General features: G+C 35.1%; 4 protein-coding genes and 1 non-coding gene across 6 annotated transcripts; 4 read left to right on the forward strand and 1 right to left on the reverse strand.

Moving 5' to 3' along the window:
- Positions 1-1,238: 1,238 nt before the first annotated feature.
- F56F10.1 (Putative serine protease F56F10.1) lies at positions 1,239-4,584 on the forward strand. The gene is made up of 11 exons (NM_001307908.3): positions 1,239-1,338; positions 1,391-1,520; positions 1,567-1,754; positions 1,995-2,227; positions 2,277-2,412; positions 2,603-2,711; positions 2,857-3,073; positions 3,170-3,269; positions 3,316-3,427; positions 4,088-4,292; positions 4,411-4,584. Exons 1-11 carry the CDS (start codon positions 1,241-1,243, stop codon positions 4,503-4,505), a joined length of 1,623 nt encoding a protein of 540 aa, NP_001294837.1. The 5' UTR covers positions 1,239-1,240; the 3' UTR covers positions 4,506-4,584.
- Positions 4,585-5,874: 1,290 nt separating this feature from the next.
- ZC13.1 (RING-type domain-containing protein) lies at positions 5,875-8,520 on the forward strand. Of its 2 annotated transcripts, NM_001029799.6 has the most exons (10): positions 5,875-6,041; positions 6,109-6,232; positions 6,331-6,561; positions 6,607-6,731; positions 7,049-7,156; positions 7,201-7,278; positions 7,324-7,434; positions 7,492-7,551; positions 7,599-7,781; positions 8,230-8,520. In NM_001029799.6, exons 1-10 carry the CDS (start codon positions 5,916-5,918, stop codon positions 8,278-8,280), a joined length of 1,197 nt encoding a protein of 398 aa, NP_001024970.1. In that variant the 5' UTR covers positions 5,875-5,915; the 3' UTR covers positions 8,281-8,520. The 2 variants fall into 2 exon arrangements, with proteins under 2 accessions (NP_001024970.1, NP_001360027.1); NM_001373216.1 differs by having other exon boundaries at positions 5,909-6,041; positions 7,492-7,781; positions 8,230-8,449.
- Positions 8,521-9,302: 782 nt separating this feature from the next.
- ZC13.2 (uncharacterized protein) lies at positions 9,303-11,730 on the forward strand. The gene is made up of 5 exons (NM_075771.7): positions 9,303-9,722; positions 9,953-10,078; positions 10,130-10,342; positions 10,385-10,525; positions 11,117-11,730. The coding sequence occupies exons 1-5, from the start codon at positions 9,375-9,377 to the stop codon at positions 11,252-11,254; spliced, it is 966 nt and encodes a 321-aa protein (NP_508172.1). The 5' UTR covers positions 9,303-9,374; the 3' UTR covers positions 11,255-11,730.
- Positions 11,587-17,030, reverse strand: mam-1 (MAM domain-containing protein). The gene is made up of 14 exons (NM_001368493.2): positions 16,960-17,030; positions 16,820-16,917; positions 16,664-16,764; positions 16,185-16,429; positions 15,585-15,710; positions 15,177-15,537; positions 14,677-14,868; positions 14,519-14,628; positions 14,163-14,476; positions 13,219-13,284; positions 13,099-13,172; positions 12,795-13,052; positions 12,614-12,747; positions 11,587-11,995 (listed from the first exon to the last, which is right to left on the reverse strand). The coding sequence occupies exons 1-14, from the start codon at positions 17,014-17,016 to the stop codon at positions 11,846-11,848; spliced, it is 2,286 nt and encodes a 761-aa protein (NP_001355389.1). The 5' UTR covers positions 17,017-17,030; the 3' UTR covers positions 11,587-11,845.
- A 238-nt stretch (positions 17,031-17,268) lies between these two features.
- ZC13.12 lies at positions 17,269-17,418 on the forward strand. Its single transcript, NR_070368.1, has one exon. It is a non-coding gene; the product is annotated as an Unclassified non-coding RNA ZC13.12 (non-coding RNA).
- The last annotated feature ends 3,401 nt before the right edge of the window (positions 17,419-20,819 follow it).

A 20,819-nucleotide genomic window follows, 5' to 3' on the forward strand; every position in this document is an offset into this window, starting at 1 on the left:
TAATTCAAGGTTATCGTACCTATTGACCCAGATAGCTGCTGCTGCTACTGCACTGACCAAACTTAGAATTAACCAAACCTAATGTACATGGCAAATTAACAAGCAAACATAACTTTTGTTTACTTTTGAAGCGTTTTTAAGTTATACACAATGACTCAATTAAATTGAACTTGCCTGCTAAACATAAAGGCAAGGTCCTGATATTTGGGAAATAAGTGGCAAAATTAGAAAAAAAATTGAAGTGAACAAAATATAAAAACTGGGATCAATATTTATAGAAAAAAAACAGTTAATGAAAAACAATGAATATTTTAACTCCTGGGGAATGCGGAAATTAAAAAATGGGCGGCAGAAGGATTTTATGAGCTATAAAACATTTTTGGGGATCTCAGTGGTAGGAGAATTTATTATTATCATGAATATTCAATAGATATTACAGTGTCATTTTATTAGCAGGAGCGGAATTTGTATTTTCTCATAAACATCACCATATAATTTCTGACTTTGCTAAAAAAAATAGCACGCACTGACCCAAATAATTTTGGCACTGGCATAGATAAGTTTGGCACTGACCAAATGAACCTTCGCACTAATCAAATAATGATCGACACTGGTTTATACATGTAATTTTAATTAGGCGGTATTTACTGACCAATCATGAATTTGCCTAAAAAAAAGTTCGCAATTTAGGGCTTTCACGTAGGTGACGAAACGCCTGCAGCGCCCGTTTCACAACAACCGCATGCCTCGCGCCGCGAGCCGTGCTTCCTGTGTAGTGTGGCGCGGAACCCAAGAAGTGTCGGCCGCGGCGGAAGAACCACCGTTCGCACTAAGTGGAATGAGCATCAAGCCTTTGACTTCATGTAATTATGCAGAAATGAGGCAAAAGCTTGGCAGGTTGGAGGCCTGAAACCGCGCCTGCCTTCCATGGAACCGCACTTATGACGGAATGTTCGGCAAAAACTGAAACATGCACGGATCGGAGTGAATAACTGGAACCAACTTTCAGATTACCTTTTTGTTCATAAATGTCTCGTTTTCCAATTTCTTACTTTTCTCAACAATTCCTTCTTACAAGATGATGACTTTAGAAAGACTGAAAACGAATCTGCGACTAGTCAAACAGAAATAATTGATAACGATAGTGATTTTGTAATCATTCCCGCTTGATAAACTGTGCATTTTTCACTTTTTGGCAAAAGTATAGGTGTATATCATTCTTAAACTTTTTTATTTAGGAATGTTGCGGAATTTATTGCTTTTACTACTACCTTTACTGATTGAAGCAAAATTACCTCCATTTTTCTTGGGAAGACTAAATGGGAAAACATTGTTGAAGTAAGTAGATTTTTTGATGAAAATTTAATTTAATCTCTTTTTTGAATTCTAGTCACCATTTGGACCGGTTAACAGCGTCTGATGGGGCAAGCATTCAAGAGACTTACCCAAATTTGCAAGTTCATAATTTCACCCAGAAGCTGGATCATTTTGATCCATACAACACGAAAACATGGAATCAGGTAATTAATTCAAAGAATAGTTTTTTCAAACTGCCTTAATTTACAGAAATATTTTTACAATCCAGTATTCTCTAGAAACAACTCAATCATTTTCTTAATGATTGGAGGAGAAGGCCCAGAGAATGGAAAATGGGCAGCAAACCCAAATGTTCAGTACCTACAATGGGCTAAAGAGTTCGGAGCCGATGTTTTTGATTTGGAGCACAGATTCTTTGGAGACAGTTGGCCAATTCCGTATGTGCAGCATTTTTTTAACGAGAAGTTTTTAAGTTCAGTCTCTGAATAAAAATGAGTATGTAAGGTTTGGAAAATTGCCTAAAATCTTTCGCGCAACTTGTTAATTAAAGTGTGTTTATTTCACAAAAAAATAGCATTTATTTCTCAAAAAAATAGCAGATATGTGAAGTAAGTATCAGGGAAATGGAATATTTTTCTACATTTAAAAAATTAAAGAACAATTGTGCTCTTTTTCAGAGACATGCAAACGAGTTCTCTCCGTTATTTAACCACTCAACAAGCCCTCGCCGATTTGGCATTTTTCATAGAGTTCATGAATCAACAATACGGGTTCAAGAATCCAAGATGGGTCACATTTGGTGGTAGTTATCCAGGCTCCCTTGCAGCATGGTTCAGGCAAAAATACCCGCAATTAACAGTGGGTTCAGTTGCTAGCAGTGCTCCTGTCAATTTGAAACTTGATTTCTATGGTAATCTACATAGATTTTTAGTACTTGTAAATTATATATAGTGTTCCAGAGTACGCAATGGTTGTTGAAGACGATTTGAGAATAACCGATCCAAAATGTGCTCAGGCTACTAAAGATGCATTTGTTCAAATGCAAAAACTGGCGTTGACAGCTGAAGGAAGAAACTCATTGAATAATCATTTTAAGTATGTTAATTAAAAAAAAAGCTTTCAAAACAGTTTTTAAAAAACTGGTGCTCAACTAATAGCTCAATTTTTGAAATGGGATCTTTAGGTTTTCTATGTGATTGTGGAAGCTCTGGAGATACAAAATTAGTCAAGTTTGACTTTTCTTTAAAAAATAACAAAATTAAAAAAAAATGCATCCAATTTTCAGTCTTCAACCTCCATTCGATGCAAACACAACAAAACTCGATATCAATAACTTCTTTGGCAATATTTTCAACACTTATCAAGGAATGACTCAGTACACTTATGATGGACAGGTAAGACAATTTTCGTTTTGATCTACCTTACCAAACCATACCTAACTGATTTAACAATACATTCCAGCTTATTGAATAGATCAATAGTATAATTTATCAACAGCTTACAACCATAATTAACCCAACTCTAACTATACACTTTCAGAGCAACAGCACACATTCTGATAAGACCGTCCGCAAAATGTGCGACATTATGACTAATGCCACTGAAACAGATGTGGTGATGAGAGTGGAAAACTTGTTCCTGTGGTTCAACCAAATGGAGCCCGCAAGCGCAAATCTCACTGTCATGCCGAACAGTTATTGGGATGTGATCAGTCAAGTGGGAAGCGGAGATTTGAACGTTTTGGGACCAGATGGAGGTATTACATTTTTCGATAGTATATAAATCAAAAAGGGGGAGCTTAGCATAACGTTGAAACTTCTAGATTATTTCAAAATAAAGTCAAAAATTTAAGCTGCCGCTCGTGGATGGATGTGGTTGTGTTGTAACGAGATTGGATTCCTCCAGACTACAAATCAGGGAAATAATGTATTCGGAACAGGAGTTCCATTGAAGTAAATTTATTCCTAAAATACTTATGAACATAAAATAATTTTCCAGCTTATTCATCGACATGTGCACAGACATGTTTGGTGATAGTATGAAAATGAGTCAAATCATGGGAGGCAACAAGAAATCGCAAAACTACTATGGAGGCGCTGACTTTTATAATGTAAGTACAAAAAATCAATGGAAAAATACCCACCCATAAGCTTTGTCTCCGACGCAGGTAATGAAATTGGCTATCGATTGAGGTTTTTGCGAATCTCTAAATTCCAACTGATTTCCAAAGTTGTAAAACCGGCCGAGTTGCATCATTCCAGATACCATATTTCCTCTATTAGTTAGGCACCTCTATTAGTTTTGCACCTCCATTAGTTTTGCATCTAAAATCACTAACCGAAAATTAGTTTTGCACCTCTAATAGTTTTGCACCCCTTAATTTTTCCCTATTTTTAGGAATTCAAAAGTTGCATTAGAAAGTCGTTCTAAAGTCTAATTAGGAAAACTCTTACAGACTTGGTATAACAAGTCAAAATTGACAAAATATGAGTACAACTCGGACAATTTTTGCGTATCAGTCGTAAAACTCGTCTATTTTGGTTAATAAGTTGTCATTGAAATTGATGATATTATGTCATAATTTAATGGAAAACATGAGAAAAAACCTGTTTGAAAATTAGTTTTGCACCTCCATTAGTTTTGCATCAAAATTAGGTGTCCGAAAATTAGTTTTGCATGCCTTACTAATAGAGGATATACGATAAACAGATCTAGTTTAAAATAAATTGGAATTTTCGAAATTACACGCAGGTAAAAATCGATTTTTCAGGCTACGAATGTCGTTCTTCCAAATGGCTCTCTCGACCCATGGCACGCTTTGGGTACTTATGGGACCATCAAAAGCCAATCTCTTCTTCCATACCTTATCAACGGAACTGCGCATTGTGGAGACATGTACCCATCATATGATGGAGAGCCGGGATCTTTGCTAGCGGCTCGTGCTTTTGTTAAGGAAAATGTTCGGCAATTTATTAGTGAGTGGAGATTTCTCTTTTATTCGGCAAAGTTTTCGGAAACTAGAGTGACCGGTATTCAGTTTTGTAACTTATCACCACGTCATAAAATCAGTAATAAGTATAGTGATACTTTCAGGATACGATCCAAATGTCGATGGTCCAGGTGGCAGTTCATCTAGCGCTTCACTGTTTGTTGTGGCTTATATTGTTTGTGGATTCCTCTTTGTCTAATTTTTTGTTGTTCCTTCGGACAATAAATATCAATTTTTATATGAGTGTGTGTCAATCCAATAAAACAAATTTTACTTTCATAGTTGTGAATACATATAACCTAAAAATTGATACGTCCAACAAAAATCATTTTCATCAGCATTAATCAGGTGCGCGGCAATTGATGAAAATTTTGAAAAACGGTTACCGAATTTTCTGAAATTAGAATTTTCAGAAATATATACCTGAAAAGAGTTAAGACGTGTACTATTTTGTTGTGAAATATTGACTTTTTAAGCTCCGAATGTGATAAACAGAACGATAGGAACCTTTTTTTTAATTCTCAATGAATACTGAACAAATCTGGTGGAATTTAGTAATTTCTTAACTATAGTTAGGTTTTTAAAATCCAGGAAATTTTAGCAACTATCGAAATTGACAGTTCTGCATCAATGTTTTTCTTGATACCTAATTTTCACAAACTATACATTTCACTTTCCGTATGGAATTTAGTGAGTCATCCTTTTTCGCAAAAGTGCACATATGCATGTAGTGTGTTGCAAGTCGGGGGACCTCCCATCATTCTATTTTTTCTCGCTATTTTTCTTTTCTTTCATTTTTGCTAGACCTACATGCGAGCAAATGAGGAGAGTTTTAAAAGTGACGTGACGTGAAAGTGATGTGTCTTACGCGAATTTTTATTGTTCGATTTGTTTCGCAAAACACCGTCTGGCTTGGGTTGATGAATATTAAGCTGCTCCATTTTCCAAAAACATTTCAACTTTGAAAAATTTACCACTAACCAAATTGCACATTTCTTCTGAAATGTACTCGTGCTTCTCTTGACAGCTGACTTTGCTCAAACTAAATTATATAGTTTGCATTTTATTTCAGCATTAAGATATTTGTTTAACATAACACTTTTTTCCAGAAATGCAAATATATATTTATTCAACTCTTCAACTTTCAACTTTCTTCAACTTTTAGTAAAAACTATAATTATTCAACAATGTTTTGAAATTGTTTTAAGGAATAGGAAAATTCAGTTTTAACTTTTTGTTGGTACATCTATTGTGTTTGATTGAAATAATTTGAACTGATCTGAATCTTTTCCAGTTCAGTTTTACAGATTTACGTCTTTGTGTTTCTAAAAATGTAAATTGTTTCATTAATAGTTCGCATTTCTTTGTGCTTCCTTCATTTTCTCTTTTCACTTTTCCTCTCCCCATTGTCCTTTCCGAGATGATATCTGTGTCTCTCGTTGTTTGTTGCAAGAGACAAGCAAGTTCGCTCCGTCGCACAAACGCGGGGACACACTCACGTAGTGTCTCTCTGTCCTCTCCTTCTCTGCCTGTATATCGGCCCTTTCCTCGGCCGCTTCGAATTCTTCATTCGCGTTTTCTAATGGATTCGCATTGTTTCAGGGTGAATATGGATCCGCAGCAAGTGAATAATGATGAAATACGTGACAATTTGTCCAGAAGTCGATCATCGCTTTCCGCTCATTTTCCGCAAATTCCTTCATCAATGCACGATGGGATTCAATCGTTTTTTGGGGTTTGTTATTGTGAAATTTTTTTGAACTTTATAGTTTAAACAGTGATTGAATTATCTACCAATTTAGGGTTCAAATACGGAATATCAAAATCAATCGACGTCCGCAAGTTTTCCGAATGATCGAGTTTCCATGTCAAGTTTTGATGAGAATCACGAGGCAACGGATGCTGATGGAAATGAAAGAGATCAATGTTAGTTGTTTCTTGGAATTGATACAAATTTTTTTTTAAATGTGCAAGGTTTCTAAGCGTGTTGGAAAAAAAAAACAAAGTGATCTATTATATTTCAGTGCTTGGCTCCCAAAGGAACATTCGTGAAAACCTTCAACACTTCCGAAACAGCTTAGACAATACACGGGAAGGACAGACGGTTGTGAGCATTACAAAGAGCATATTTCCCTTCTTGGCGCTTTTCGCTGCAAATTTCGTGTTTGACCATTTGTATGAGATATTTCAATTCATCGTTGTATATCTTATCTTTGTTCAAGCTGATGTCATTGTTCAGAAAATGATGGCTGGAGGTAGGTTGCCGGGAATAATTTTGACTGATAACAATCTAGTTTCAGGAATTGCGAACAAAATCTTTCAAGTTGTATACTTTTTTGGATACACTATTGTCACAGTTGTTTACTTGCGCAATTATTCACTGGATGACTTTGAGTTTTCGAACACATTTGGATTAAATATTTCGGTTGGTTATTTTTTTAAATATTGATGCACAAAAATAGTTCATTCGTAATGACAATTGGATGTCATGAAAAAAGTCATGTCCTAAAAACAGTGGAATTTCAAGAATACATAAGTGATGCTCCTAAATGAAATAGATACCTTGTCCAAAATATTTAAGGGTTGAGAAAAATTAATTATTGCACTGACCACAACAAATGGATTCCTAATCCAACTACATAAGTATGCTCTTGAAATTAATAAGTATTATACAATGACTAAATTATATGTTAAAATAAAAATGAATGCATGTTTCAACATTAAACAGAAAGATTTTTTCAGTACTTCATGAGCGGCGAGTACAAAGAACTTTCAATGTCATCAACGCTATACGGAGTTGTGATGACGGACACCTTTTTCAAGCTGATTACTATTCTGCCAAAGTCATTAGTAAGATTTTTTATGTGAATTCTCAACCTTAATATCATTTTCAGATTGTAATAGTTCCGGACACTTATGTAACAACATCATTCAAGAGAAAGGTCCTACAATTGCTGGAATACTGCTCTCAGGTATTTGAAGATAGCGGGATTTAAATATATATAAAGTAATTTTAGCTATACCGATGTGCTCTTCCCTTTGGACCATGGCTCCGGCACTTCTTGTTTTCGAATCCTGGTTCCGGAGTTATGATCTACTTTTTCTCCATCTCTTACTTCTCTCTTAAGGTTTGCCATAACAAATCAGCATAAAAAATCAGTTTTCCCTAATAACATTTGTTCCAGGTCGGAGAAGTCTATCGATACTCACTTTCAGTGAAGAAATCAGTCGGAAACTTGTTAACGGTATTTGTTTCTTACGTGCTGTCCAAACTTATACTTTATTCTTTCAGGACAGCTCAGTAGGAACAAAATCCGTGGATCACGAGGAACAGCCATGCGCGGTGTGCCATGGAGATTTGTTACAGCCAATCAAGCTAGAATGCACACACGTATTCTGCAAGTTTTGTATCGAGACCTGGCTGGATCAGAAGTCAACATGCCCAATTTGCAGAGCTGAAGTAACTAAAGATGCTGTAAGTTTTTTTTTTTTAAATAAATGTTTTTGAAAAAAAAACAGTTGATTAGTAAAAACGGGGTTTTTAAAAGAGCCACGTGAGTCTGATAAAAATGCTTGAAATGTAGAATTGTAAATATTGTCGTTCATACTTTCACAGCGGATTTTCGCAAAATTAGAATCTGTTAATTCAGCCAACATATCTGAACCTTTTGTTCAGACTAAAACAATTGGCAGCCTATGCCCACTTTTTTCTGATTAACTATAAAGCACTCGTGTAATGCCTTTCTTCCGGAGAATATATGGGCAGCTTCACGAGAAAGCATGGATTGTGTAGGCATGTAGGTAGGCATTTCGTATGCCCAAAAAAATCAGGCTCAAACAATGTCATGTCAAAACGGTTAGCATCTGATTTTCAAAATTTTGCTCAAATTGTGAAAAACAACTGTTCAATAATTTTATTTCAGGATAACGATTGGAAAAACGGCGGCACCAGTCTTGCACTTCGCATGTTCTAACGCAGCTTCTTAACCTATTTTGTAAAAATTGTATACCTTTTTGTTTCTTCTCCCAACCAAATTCCGTCCAACATGTGCTCAATCTTGGTGGCAGTAACTATCTGCGCCAACTATCGAATCGCTTAATTGTGTGAAGTCGGGTGAAAATGTCATTCAATACATTTTATATTGTAGTTTTTAGTTTTTGTATGATGTATTTATTTTGTGAACCAATGACTATAAATATTTGATTCTCAAAAACAGTTTGAATAAGAAAAAAGCTAGTTTCACTCAGAATATCTATCCATGGGTTTTTTCTTCAGATACTCAATTCTGAACATTTTTTTTTCAAATAGAGTATAGTCGACATGAATAATCTTTTCTTCAAGTGAACGCTTGCAGAAACATTTTCAAATTAAAGTTTTTCTGGCAAGGAAAATAAGTCTGGCTATGTTCAGAACTTGGAATGTTATTCAAAAGTTTATGTTTCGACTAGTTCCTCACAAAAATTTTAGCGACGAAACACAATTTTGAACCGCTGAAATTGTCATCTGAAATTTTTTCAGTTCAGATTCAGGTGAACTTTTTAGTCATCAATATAATTGACGTATAGACGTATAGATACAGATGATATAGAATAGAGATAACTTATATTCTGTTTTTAACAATGGCAACATTCCACTCTCATACTGAATGTCTTTAGATTTTTAATCCTTATTTAGAAGCCGCAGACCCAGTTAAATTTTTGGTTTTATTCTATTCATATAAGGTAGTATGTTAATTTAAGTGAGGTGAGGCTGTATTAAAGTTGGATAATGTTGAGGATGACTAATTTTTCGTTTCTCCTTCTTCCATCACACATTCATCATAAGTCTTCACGACAACTCACAATTCGTTTAGCTAATGAGCGGCAAAGTTAGAATCACACGTATTTTATTCAGCTCTCCTTCCCTTTTTATTATTGCTCAACCGCAGCTCAATCTCCATGACAACCGTGTGCCGCCGCCGCCAGCGAGATTGTTGTCTTCGCTTACCCTTATTCTTTCCGGTTCGCTCTCAACAAGCAAACTAGTTTGAAATTTGCTCTGGTTTTTGTTTTTTATTTTTACATCGTCATGGCTCATTTGAATCACGCCTACCTAGAAAACCCTCAAAATGGAGGTCAGGATCCACAGCGAAGAGCACTGAACTCGCTGTCACCAACATTTTTCATAAAGCCCAAAACCACAGGTCTTATCAGTCTTTTCATACAAACAGTGATTCTCATCATAAGTGCAAGTATATCTTTATTCTTTTTTTACCACGTTGGAGGCTATGAGTATACCCATTGGAATGAGAATTCTACAATTTTGGAACCAATCAATCATAACATCAACAAGATTCCTTTGCCGATGAGTGAAGGCGCCAATTCACTGGTTTCAACTGTGTCGAGAAAATTGGATTTTCTGGAAATTCCGTACTTGGTAAGTCAAATCAAAAACCATTAACATCAGGTGACTGAATTCTTAAAAAACTAATTTGAATAACCAAAATTGCATGAGATTTTGTTTGATTGCACTTACTACATCACGCTCCCAACTGGAAAAGCAATTTCCGAAAAACCGCATTTTTTTGATTAATGGGAAAAGTTGTAGTGATATTAAAACAAAAGTAATACTTATCTCATAGTAAATGCTTTATTTAAAAATTGCAGTACAATGATAGTGCCGATGTGGAGACTGTTAATCTTCTTCTGGATTCATCCGGTGTTCCAGACATTTTCATGGAAAACGCATCGTTCGGGATTGAACAAGTACCAATGACAACAGTGATAATTGGAGTGAGTTTTGAGAGAGGAAACTGAATTTTGAAGTGTCAAAGCGCCTTTCAGGACATTGAATTTGACTGGCTGGAAGTCATTCGGATATCCACAATCGTTTATCTGGTCATAATTTGCTTTTGGTTTGGTAGTGGAGTTTTCTTCATATTCACAATTCGGTGTGAAGTGCTAGATACTGCAATTTTCAATACAACCATATTGATTTTGGTTGTCTTGTTTCAAATTGCACACGCGGGACTTGTCACTTCGTTAATATTTTTCCAGGTAATAACAGCTATATGAAAACTATATAGATAACATTTTCAGAGAGAAATGAGTTGGAGAACGCTGTCAATAACAATAGGTACTATTGTTATTCTGTTCTGTTGCGCGTTCTTAGGATTTGTCTGCATAACACTCAACTGTGGATGGGTGAAATACATTGACTATATGCACGGAAAGAAGAAGGTATGTTATAGGGGTTTTTCACCCAAGAAGAAACTCTTGTTTCTGCACTTTCATCTTATGCTATTAGCGCGGACTAGAATTTTGAAATCAATGACTGTGCTTTCTAAAGTTGTACTCAAAATGTCACAGTCGCTGAACAAAATTTCAGAAGCACTGACCAAAATTTTAGAATCACTGACCAACATTTCAGAAGCACTGACCAAAAATATAGTAAAACAGTCCAAAATTTTTAACGTACTGACAAAAAATATAGAAGCACTGACCAAAATTTTCATAAACAAACAACACAGTTTTACTAGCAATTTCCCATATTTCAACACTGCTACCTTATTTTTAGATCCTCCTCTGGTCTAAAAGATGTTTTTTCCAAAAAAGCTTCGTATTCCGTTTTTGGCCTACTGATCCCATTGTACCCAACCAAAAACTATTATTTCTGCACTTTCATCTCTCCGACCTTTTTGGTCGCTGCATGTTGATAGTACAAGGCCAAAATGTATCCCGATCAGATATCAAATTTCCAATACGTCCGCAAACTTCATACTAGAGAAAAAAAGTTCACATGCAAAACATCCAATACCTTACTGTTTACAGTGCTCTATTTGCTCATTGTTCTCCCTTTGTTGCGGTAAAAAAGAGCCATTGGAAGCGGCAACTAGCAATGGAACTGCACCGACAAATACCAGGCCGTATGAGGATGATGTGCCGCTGGATCGATTCGATGCGTTCTAATTGTTTTTCTTGCTGTACACTAAAACTTGGGTAGAAAATCATATTGCAAATTTTCTCCGAATTTAATCAATTTTGGGCACTTAGTGTTTTTTTTCAAATATGATCAATCGATAATGTGTAAGCTGAAAGTCAAGTTCTCTGTCATGAAGTATATAAAAAAAAGTAAAAAATAATCTGATATCTCAAGTGTACCGTAGTGCTCACTTTTTTCTCAAAAAATCTTACAAATTTTTCAAGCTTTGAAGCTTTCTATCTTTTTTGTAATAATCTTTTACATCATTTTTTCAAAAATCCTAATTAACCCATATTCATCAATGTTTAATTAACCAAAAGAAAAGTCACGATTTATTATTATTTTCTCTTACTTGACATGATTGATTCGACATATGACAATTTGCACTCAATAAGTACATATTTCTCACAATAATACTTGGAACTGAAAGGCTTTTGTAAATAAATATTTGATACATGAAAAAGTGGTTATTGATCAATAAATTAAAATTGAGAATTGTAAAGCAACAGTTTTGAGAACATTTTGAAGACAGAAAAAAAAACAAGGTAAACATAATAAAATTAGATAAAATGAATCATTTAAAGTTGTAGAACACTTTGAAAATCTGTGGTTTCATCGATATAGTCCGGTGCAAAGCCTCGTGTATCACAAATTGCGACTCTCATATTATCAATGGCAATTGCTGCTCTACTTTCGGATTTTTCACTGCTGTGAGCCACCAAGTAGAACTACAAATTTGGATGTAATAATAATAAAATTTCACGCTATGAATTTAGACATTTTAGATTGAAACATTAGCTTCTTTGAAATTAAACTGAAGTTCTACGAAGAATGAATTTTTCAAATGCAAGTTTGCTTCCTACGAAGAAGAAAATGGAAAAACCATTCCCAAGTAAGTTCAGGCTAAATGGGACCTATAATACTACTCCAAATAGTTTTTAATTTTGGAAAGATACACTGTAGATTGCTAGCAGCAACCAGTGCCCACTATTAATATGGGCCAGAAGGTTTCTTTGGTACTTATGTTGTAACCATACCCCAAAAATTTAAACCATTACAAAAAATCACAGTGACCTTATTTCTATAGCAATGGTAGTTTTCTAAGCCAGACATTGCAATTAAATTACCATTGAAAATAGGAATAAATGAAATAACTACTTTTTTTCCTAGGGAATTTGGTAATATTTTCCGATGAAATATATTTCAAAAAACAAAGCATTAAGTCTTACCCAAAAATTTTGTTGTAAAGAAAATTCATCACTATAACTTTGTTTTAGGAGTTTGGCAAAAAATTTCATAAGCTTATTGATAAATGCTGAAAACTAAGTCTATCTCCTAAAACTCACATGCGTAGTTCCTGGTGGCAACTGAATATGCACCGTGTTCCATCGATATGCATTTTTTGAAGTAACAGATCTCAGAATCGACGGGCATTGAACGAATGAAGACACTGTTCGCATTGGATTCGTGTACCTTGACCCTAAAAAACACTGATCTGTAAACTCAAAGCTGTTAAAAAATTGATACCTAAACATAATCGAATCGTTGTCATCTGAGATGGTCTGAAATACTGGAAGAGTAGCACGTTGAGACTTCTGGTTGCGTTGAACTTTGGTGACTCCAAAATGGCAATGTCTTCAGCATCCAATATAGCAGAAACAAACTGTCCATTTGTTTGAGTTGCCCGGATATCAGTAGTTCCGGTTAATGGATACCCGTACCCTCGGTTTCTCAATGTCCATGGCTTTTTTGTGAGACCATGGTTGAGATAGTTGCATGCCGTATCTTAAAATGTTTAAGGCTTTATTATTGATATGAGATTCAGATGTACCATCAAAACTGCAATTTAAAATATCACAATAGTCATCCTGTTTTGGCTCCGGTGTAGTAGTCCAGGTGGATTTTCTGAAATGACCAATTTTTTTAACGACAAAAATAATCCTCACTCTACCTCGGTTTTGAAGTTTGCGTGTAAACTTCTTCAGGGAACACAGGTGCAAATGTTGTGAATATTCGTCTGAAATTATAAGGTGAAATAAAAATAAAATGACGTGGGGGCTATGACACTGGAAAGGTACGCAGATTGAAAAACCGGCAATTGCTTTAGTTCTAGCATCTGCCGACTTGAGCAATAATTATTGGGAGTCCATGTACCACACAAATATGTTTATCTATAGTTTGCTCTATGTGGTCTGTCTGCTGGTGACCTAGAATCTTCCCACTTGCCCTGTGTAGCTCCTCTGTGTGTATGGTGCTTTATTGTTCAGAAGCTCTCCTGCTTTTACTGCTTTTCTTAACATTCTTAACACTGTCATCAGGAAAAATAATACACTTTTAAAATTTTCACGAAAATTATTTTTCATCCAGCACGTGGTGTCAGAGTGTCTTATTTCGGTTTGATCTACGTATATCTTCAAAAAAATGCGGTATCAGGCGCAGAATTTTCAGTTGATTTTGCATTGTTAAGAACGTGCTAAAGTCACATTTTTTGTGCAAAAAATTCCCGCATTTTTTGTAGATCAAACAGTAATGGGACAGCCTAACAACAGGTGATCTAGCTGGTACAGTGGAAAAGTCCCTCGTTTTTTTATTGTTGTTGTTGTCTTTTTTGTCGAAGAAAGGGGAGTAATAAAGTATTTCACCAGGTAGGTCAAAGATAAATACCGTGAAAAAATAATCCTACTGTACTCTAACAGTGATCTGACCTAAGTTATACATTTTACTCAAAGACTCGCTTTAGAGTCGCAACATAAAAGTTATGAGTTTCTGTAAAGACCGTATAACTTTTAAAAAAGTTTTCCTTTTTTGCTCAACATGTATTTTATGAAAAGTTCGAAAGAGTGAATTGCAGTAATTATAGATACAGTCAATTCGAGTTTCTTCAAATTCACAAACCTTTTCTTTGTATAACCACTTGTAGTAGTTGTTGGCCATCTTCTTGTAGTCGTTGTCTCTTCCTCTTCCACAACTTCTTCCTCTTCAATTTCTGGAACTTGTGTTGTTGTGGTTGTTGGCGTCGGTGTCGTTTGAATTCTCCGTTTGGTGCCAGCAATTGTTACCTCTTTCGGTTGAGTTGTTCGTCCGAGGATCAATGGAGCTTGAGAAGTTGGCTCTAACTTGCTCTTGTCGCATTGACCAATGTAAGCTATCTCGTCTATTACCAGGAATCGATTTTTTAAACCACTTTCCCATTGGGGTACTATGTTTAGCTGAAAACAAACTTGAAGTTGCAGCTAAGAGTAAAAACTAACCGTAAAAGTTCCAGTAATGTCCTTATTGAGTTCAAAAACGGCAAGTGTATTCCTCTCGTGCCTTGCAGACCTGGATTGCTCTACACAGTGAATTATATCATTATTGTCTCCTTAAAAATTTTAAAAATACGTGTTCATCAAACAAGTTGTGTGTCTACCGTGTCCCAATGCACAAACTTGTAGAAGGATGTCCCCATTGGACCAATATCGAAACAGAACTTTAGCGTTTCCAGTCTGACATTGAATTGGATCACTTGACAACATTGCGGTTCCTTGAAGCACTAAACCAGCTGGAAATGTTGGAAGAAGCAGAGGATCTGCGATGGAATCTTCCAGAGATGGTATTGCACCTAGAAAAATAGATATCGATACTTAAAGGTTATTAAAACAAATTTAACTTTCTGGGAATTATCACAACAAATGTTAAACTTGTAAAAACACAACTAATATTTCAAACTAGGTAGTGTATACCTTGTTACCGTACCACTTGTCTGTCTCTGTTCATATGTTTTGGCAAACGGTCATTTCCAGCTTTTTGAAATTGAAATCTAACAATCTTGTTTCAAAGTTTATCAAGTTTGCTCAAAAAAATCACAACTAGAGACATTTTAAAAGTTCATGTACTCAAACAAACGTTTGCCAAAATAAAAGTACCCACCGCTGTCAATAATTGCCCAACGTCCAGCTTCAGGACCCCACCGACATGCAAATTCATTATTGAAGTCACACAAAAGTTGAGTCGAATCATCGACTATTTCTCCAGATCTCCTATCATTCAGGGGTCGTGTCCTGTTTCCAACAATAAGCAAATCAAAAGGGACTTCCGTTGTTGGTCCCGATGGCATTGTTGTCGTAATTTCCTCAGTTGTGGTAGTCGTTGGCAGTTGCGTTGTCGTTGTTGTAGTTGTCGTAGTTGTTGTTTCTTCCTCAATTTCTTTTACGGGCACTACTTCCGTTGGTTTTGGTTTTTTTGTTTGTTTTACTGTCCATGGGCGAATTCGTTTTGGCGGTGAAGTTGTCTGTGGTGTTGCAATTTGAATAGAGAACTGGACAGCTGTAAGCTTACCATAAAATCCGGACGACCTCTCACAGAATTGGTTTCAGGGGACGTATCAGGATGACAGATTGAGGCGTCATATCGAATGTCATCCAACACAACGACTCCCGGATCAGAACTTGGTTGGATCATTATCTAGAAAAAAGTACTTCATACAAAGTATTTTATTTTTTATCTGCTTAGTCTTAGAAACAATGCCAACCACAAAATCAATGTAGAATAACAATAAAAATAGCCTTCGTTTATCAGGTGTGTACGATAATCGCGAGGTCCAGAATGTTGGGGGTTTTTTTTCAGAATAATCGTTGACATATTTTTGTTCTCATCAATTTGGGATTTTTAAGGAAAACATAGTGATTTTCATAAGTGGTGATATTTTTTAAACATTTCACAGACCGCCTTCTTTCAATAAAACTAATTTAGCACAATGAGAAAATTTTTAATTTTTTTTTGATTTTTCCGAACCCCAATACATAAACTATTTGGGCCTAGAATTTTTTTATGTAGTATCAGTTAAAAATTTTCCGCGGTATAAAAACATCACACAAAAATATGATGACTCTGTTTTTTTCTGTACTAAAAAAATGCGAGTAAATCCAATATACCTACCCTAAACGGCTTTTGAAGTTCTGGTATCTTCAATGAAACTTTGCCTGGCATAATTGACGAGTTTAACACTCCTGTACAATTGAACTTTCCACCTTCCAAATCAGTGAGACATATTTCTATATCAGCGTTTCCTATTACCCAATAAGTGAATGATAGTTCGGCGTATCCCATTTGACATCTTATCGCGTCGGTGACTAATGCATCTACTGGATTGCCACGGGATTCTATTAACGCGTAGGGTTCTCCTGAAAATTCAGTTATAGTTTGGGACAGGAACTAAAATTAATTCAACAATTTGGTTAGGTATTTTGAATGTTTGGTTATTGCAGTCACAATATAGTTTGTTACCGCATAGACATAGATATCCATTCACAAATCTGTACTTCTCTACCATTTTCGTTGTTTCATTTTTGAGACATTTACAATTCATAAATAAATAGCTATATAAAAAACTTCAAAAAATTTTAAAACCATCTTACTTGGTATCTGCATGGTCCCAGTGGCAGCTAACCATAGTAAACTATCTGGCTCGCCTTTTGCAACTCTCCACCGATCTACATTATTTCCTAATGACATCCATCTGAAATTGATTGAAGTTAACTTTGTTAGAGTTAGAGTGGCGAAATTTGATATACCGGCAATCTGAATGAAAAGAGCAATCGTAGGATAGCTGTTCATGGTTCGGAGATAAAGGCGGTAAATCTGAAGTTGTAACGAATAATCCTAGGGCCACCTGAAAAGTTGTAAAATTTCTCCACCGCTGAAAACGATCTACCTGAAGTATTTTGCTAACAATCGTATTTTGAGAATGTGCCGAAGCGAGCTGACTCATGGCACATAGACCTTCTGAAAAAAAGCGTTGGATGTGACGATGAGAGACTTTTGAACCGTTGACAAGTGCGAACAGGTTAGTGGCAAACTAGAATTTTGTATGTTTTATTATGAGAATAAGAGGCGGCCTGGAGAATGGGCGGCTGCTGGAGGAGAGAGGGGGGATGACTGTGGCTATGCATAACCTTTATACCGGTACGCAAACATATACTTTCACAGGTCTTGAACATTACGGCTTTTCTGTTAATCTTGTGAATAACGTTACGAGAGCATTGTTTATTGTGAAAGATGAACTGTAGTATGTGTCGGGGGAAGAGTCATGAAGTCAACAATCGGCGACAAATTTTCGAACAAAGTTGATATGAGTTGAAGTGGAGAAGAAGAGAGTAGCAAAAGGGGAATCACATTGATATCTTCGTTAGTCAGGTGTTCAAACTTAAAAATTTACTTACAAAGAGCACTAATAAAAAAATTAAAGTAAGTTTAAAAATTGTGCAATTAATTTGCATATTACTTTTTGAAAAATAATACATTGATTTTTGCAAACTTTTCCATTTTTGAGATGTTGGAGCCGGAGTAAAAGCTTACATAAAATGTTTTTAAGCATACATTTTTAAAGTTTTTGGCAATTTTCAGCTGGCACGGATAACCATGATTTTATAAGTTTAGCAATTATTTTTTAAAGTTCTAGTATGGTGTAAAACTATTAACTGACAAAATATGTCAAACTTCTCTTTATCAATTCTTACTTCCCAAAGATAAAAGGTTTTTGAGTATGTCAATGTACTATGCTAAAAGTGGAATAGCGTGCAATTTTTATTACACTTATGCCTATAATCAACTTAGAAAACAAATAAGTATCGGACAAATATGTAAAAAAGACATTCCAATTTTTCAACAAGAAGTATAGCTTATTTCTGTCAAAAAAATCGAAATCAAAGTTAATCGAAAGCCGAATCGGTCAGTGGAAAATAAACTATTAACGCGGCCCTTTTTCGCAGGCGGGCGTAAGGCGACAAACGAGCCGATTTAAGTGGATCAGTCGAGTGGATATGGTCACACGAAAAAGGCACGAATTTCTACTCGAGAGCCTTTTTATCGTTTGATTGAACTTCTATTGTGATAGATATGATATATCAGCGAGGGTGAAAAAAAAACATTGGAAATAGGTACATGTAATAAAAGGTATAGGTATTGAATTTCGTTTAAAAATTAATCCATTGACCAAAAACGTTTGGAATTGAAAGTTAAGTTTTTAATTGTTTCTGTAAAAATGTTAACAATGAACTTCAAGTATTGTACATTTAGTAAGTGAAAAGTGCAACTGCTTGATTTGTGAAGTTCGGTGAGTTGGAGCATCAGATGAAACAAGTTCTTTAGCCGCAAATTATGGTCAGTGTTTTTTTTTGTTCATTTTTTGTAATTTTTGTTGCACTATCAAAGGAGGCCAATTCAGGTGCAAAAACGGTTTTATGGCGCAAAATGTGGCCAGTGAGCCGCAAATTATGGTCAGTGTGACTTTATAATACTGCAAATTTTTGTCAGTGCTGCCATCAAGTTCTTCACATTCTGGTCAGTGCAAAACTCACATGTATATGGAAACTGCTTAATGTGTGCATTTTGATCAGTGTGGTTATCAGAGAATTTTTAGAGCAGCAAACATGATCAGTGTAACTTTGTAATAAGGCAAACTTTGGTTAGTGCGGCTCATAAATAGTGCATATTGTGGTCAATATAACTTTTTAATGTGGCATAAGTTGGTCAGTGCTAGTCTAATTTTTATGATCTGGAAATAAAACTTAATTTGCATTTTGTGAGAAGTGCATTAAAATATTTTCCGAATAAAAACAACCAAAAAAGTCAATCCTTAAAAATCTCGCTTTCACACAAGCAAGCTGTGTCACGAATGGTTGACTTTTCGGCAAATGTTTCGATTTGTGTGTACCAATGCCTATTTATGTAAATACCAATCTAGACCCCAGACACATGATCAAGAATCTCATATAATCTAATAATAAAATGCTTGTTACAATTGAATAAATAAACAAATAAATAAATGTAAAACTAATAAAAATGTGAAAATCAAATCCAAAAACGGGGCGGCCGGTGGGGGTCAAACGGTAAATAAAATGGATCTACAAACACTGCTCTCACTACAAAAAATAACATCTCACGAAACGCCACTTGTATCTAAATAAACCGACTCATGACATAAGAACTCTTCTTTTTTCTCTCCGAATGGATTTGTAAAAGAAATTGTTTGAATAGTCTAATGCGGTACAAGTTTGGGTAATGTAACTCAATTACAAGTTGAGTGTACGGCTTTATATCGACTCTTGAAAATTTCGAAAAAAAAATTCACGCACACTTTTATTTTGGGAATTTTATCCGTAAATGTTACATTTTTTGAAACTTGTTTCGTAATTAAAATGTTAAAAAATCAGAAAATCGTTTTCAAATAACTAAAAACCCAAAAAACAACAAAAAACGAAAAAGTGAAAAATTGGCAAAATTAGAAAATCAATAAAAAATTTGCCTCAAAATTAATTGTTCTCTACGAAAAAAAAACAATTGATCAGGTAGGTCATTTGTTTTTCATAGGATGAATGGAAATAAGACAAAAAAATCTCGATTAGCTTTATCCAAATCAGATCGATATCAATGATTACGAAACAACAAGATCTTGCGATAAGATTTCTAACAATTGGCAAATTTTCATACACAGGAAATGTGAATAATTTGTAGCCTAGGAGGTGAATTTTTAAAAATCCGTATCTTTTAGTTTTTTTTGAAACGTTTCCAAAAAAGTTTTATAGGGACTATTGGGTATTTTCGGCTTACTAGGAAATAACCATTCCTAAGCCTAAAGAGATAAAATGCATATCACGTTTAACTTAAATGGAGAAATTAAAATAAACATTATTAAATTTCAATTTTCGTGTCGATAATATACAAATACCGGGACTTTCATAAAGAGAGTATATTCACATTATTCTACTTGGTGCATCGTCGGTTAGCGAAAAAGTGAAATTTGGTATTATATTTTTATGGTAAATTTTGACCATTTCCGTGCATTTATGAATTGAATTTTCAAAAAAAAAATGTACGACGCTGTAAAATTTTTAGAACTGACGTGTCTGATTTTCATGAAATCATAATTAAACAAGTTGTCGCATACGTTTGGATAACTGGCGCAATTTCAAAACGGAAGTATGTTTTATATTGAAACACTCAAAGTTATTATTTAGGATTACTACAAATAGTTTAAGTGAAGCTTTTACGACCAAGCGTCCAAATATTAATTATTGCCAACTCTGGCGCTCTTGTTTCAGATCAAGTGGAACCCCGGAACCAGCTCCCAAAAGTTGCGGGGGACAAGAGCGTCCCTAATAACAGCCATAACTGTATGTTGAACAATCAGGAAAATGTTTTCATGAATAAAAATGTTGACCTAGAGGCTCAATAATTATCATTTAAACATTAATAACATATAAGGAAAAGTTGAATAAAAAACCAAGTGTCGGCATCTTTGGTATAAATTCAAAAAAGGAAACAAAATCTATCAAACCGAGTTAACTAATCAAGAGTGAAGCTAATTTTTAACAGTGAAAAAAGATGAGAAACGAGAATTGGAGGTTTCCGAGGACAACAGAACAAGGCGATAACTGGACATTGAATGCTATTGGAGAAGAAAACGCATGAAGAAAAGATGACATGACGATGCAAGATAGCTGTTGATCAGCCTCCCTCCTCGATGGCTTATGGTAAAATGCCGTCATCATCCGACGGCTTTTGCCTCTTCTC

Source organism: Caenorhabditis elegans, chromosome X, assembly GCF_000002985.6.
Source record: "Caenorhabditis elegans chromosome X".
Lineage (NCBI taxonomy): Eukaryota > Metazoa > Nematoda > Chromadorea > Rhabditida > Rhabditidae > Caenorhabditis > Caenorhabditis elegans.

Bases quoted from the DNA above. Each gene is read 5' to 3' on its own strand.
- F56F10.1 (NM_001307908.3), top strand. From the start codon at position 1,241: ATGTTGCGGAATTTATTGCTTTTACTACTACCTTTACTGATTGAAGCA. The intron at 3,074-3,169 runs GTATTACATTTT...CAAAAATTTAAG, and splicing joins CGTTTTGGGACCAGATGGAG to CTGCCGCTCGTGGATGGATG. The intron at 4,293-4,410 runs GTGAGTGGAGAT...TGATACTTTCAG, and splicing joins AAATGTTCGGCAATTTATTA to GATACGATCCAAATGTCGAT.
- ZC13.1 (NM_001029799.6), top strand. From the start codon at position 5,916: ATGGATCCGCAGCAAGTGAATAATGATGAAATACGTGACAATTTGTCC. The intron at 6,562-6,606 runs GTAGGTTGCCGG...ATCTAGTTTCAG, and splicing joins TCAGAAAATGATGGCTGGAG to GAATTGCGAACAAAATCTTT. The intron at 6,732-7,048 runs GTTGGTTATTTT...AGATTTTTTCAG, and splicing joins CATTTGGATTAAATATTTCG to TACTTCATGAGCGGCGAGTA.
- ZC13.2 (NM_075771.7), top strand. From the start codon at position 9,375: ATGGCTCATTTGAATCACGCCTACCTAGAAAACCCTCAAAATGGAGGT. The intron at 9,723-9,952 runs GTAAGTCAAATC...TAAAAATTGCAG, and splicing joins TTCTGGAAATTCCGTACTTG to TACAATGATAGTGCCGATGT. The intron at 10,343-10,384 runs GTAATAACAGCT...TAACATTTTCAG, and splicing joins CTTCGTTAATATTTTTCCAG to AGAGAAATGAGTTGGAGAAC.
- mam-1 (NM_001368493.2), bottom strand. From the start codon at position 17,016: ATGAGTCAGCTCGCTTCGGCACATTCTCAAAATACGATTGTTAGCAAA. The intron at 16,430-16,663 runs GTAAGATGGTTT...CTGAATTTTCAG, and splicing joins TGGGACCATGCAGATACCAA to GAGAACCCTACGCGTTAATA. The intron at 15,711-16,184 runs GTAGGTATATTG...ACTTTTTTCTAG, and splicing joins AACTTCAAAAGCCGTTTAGG to ATAATGATCCAACCAAGTTC.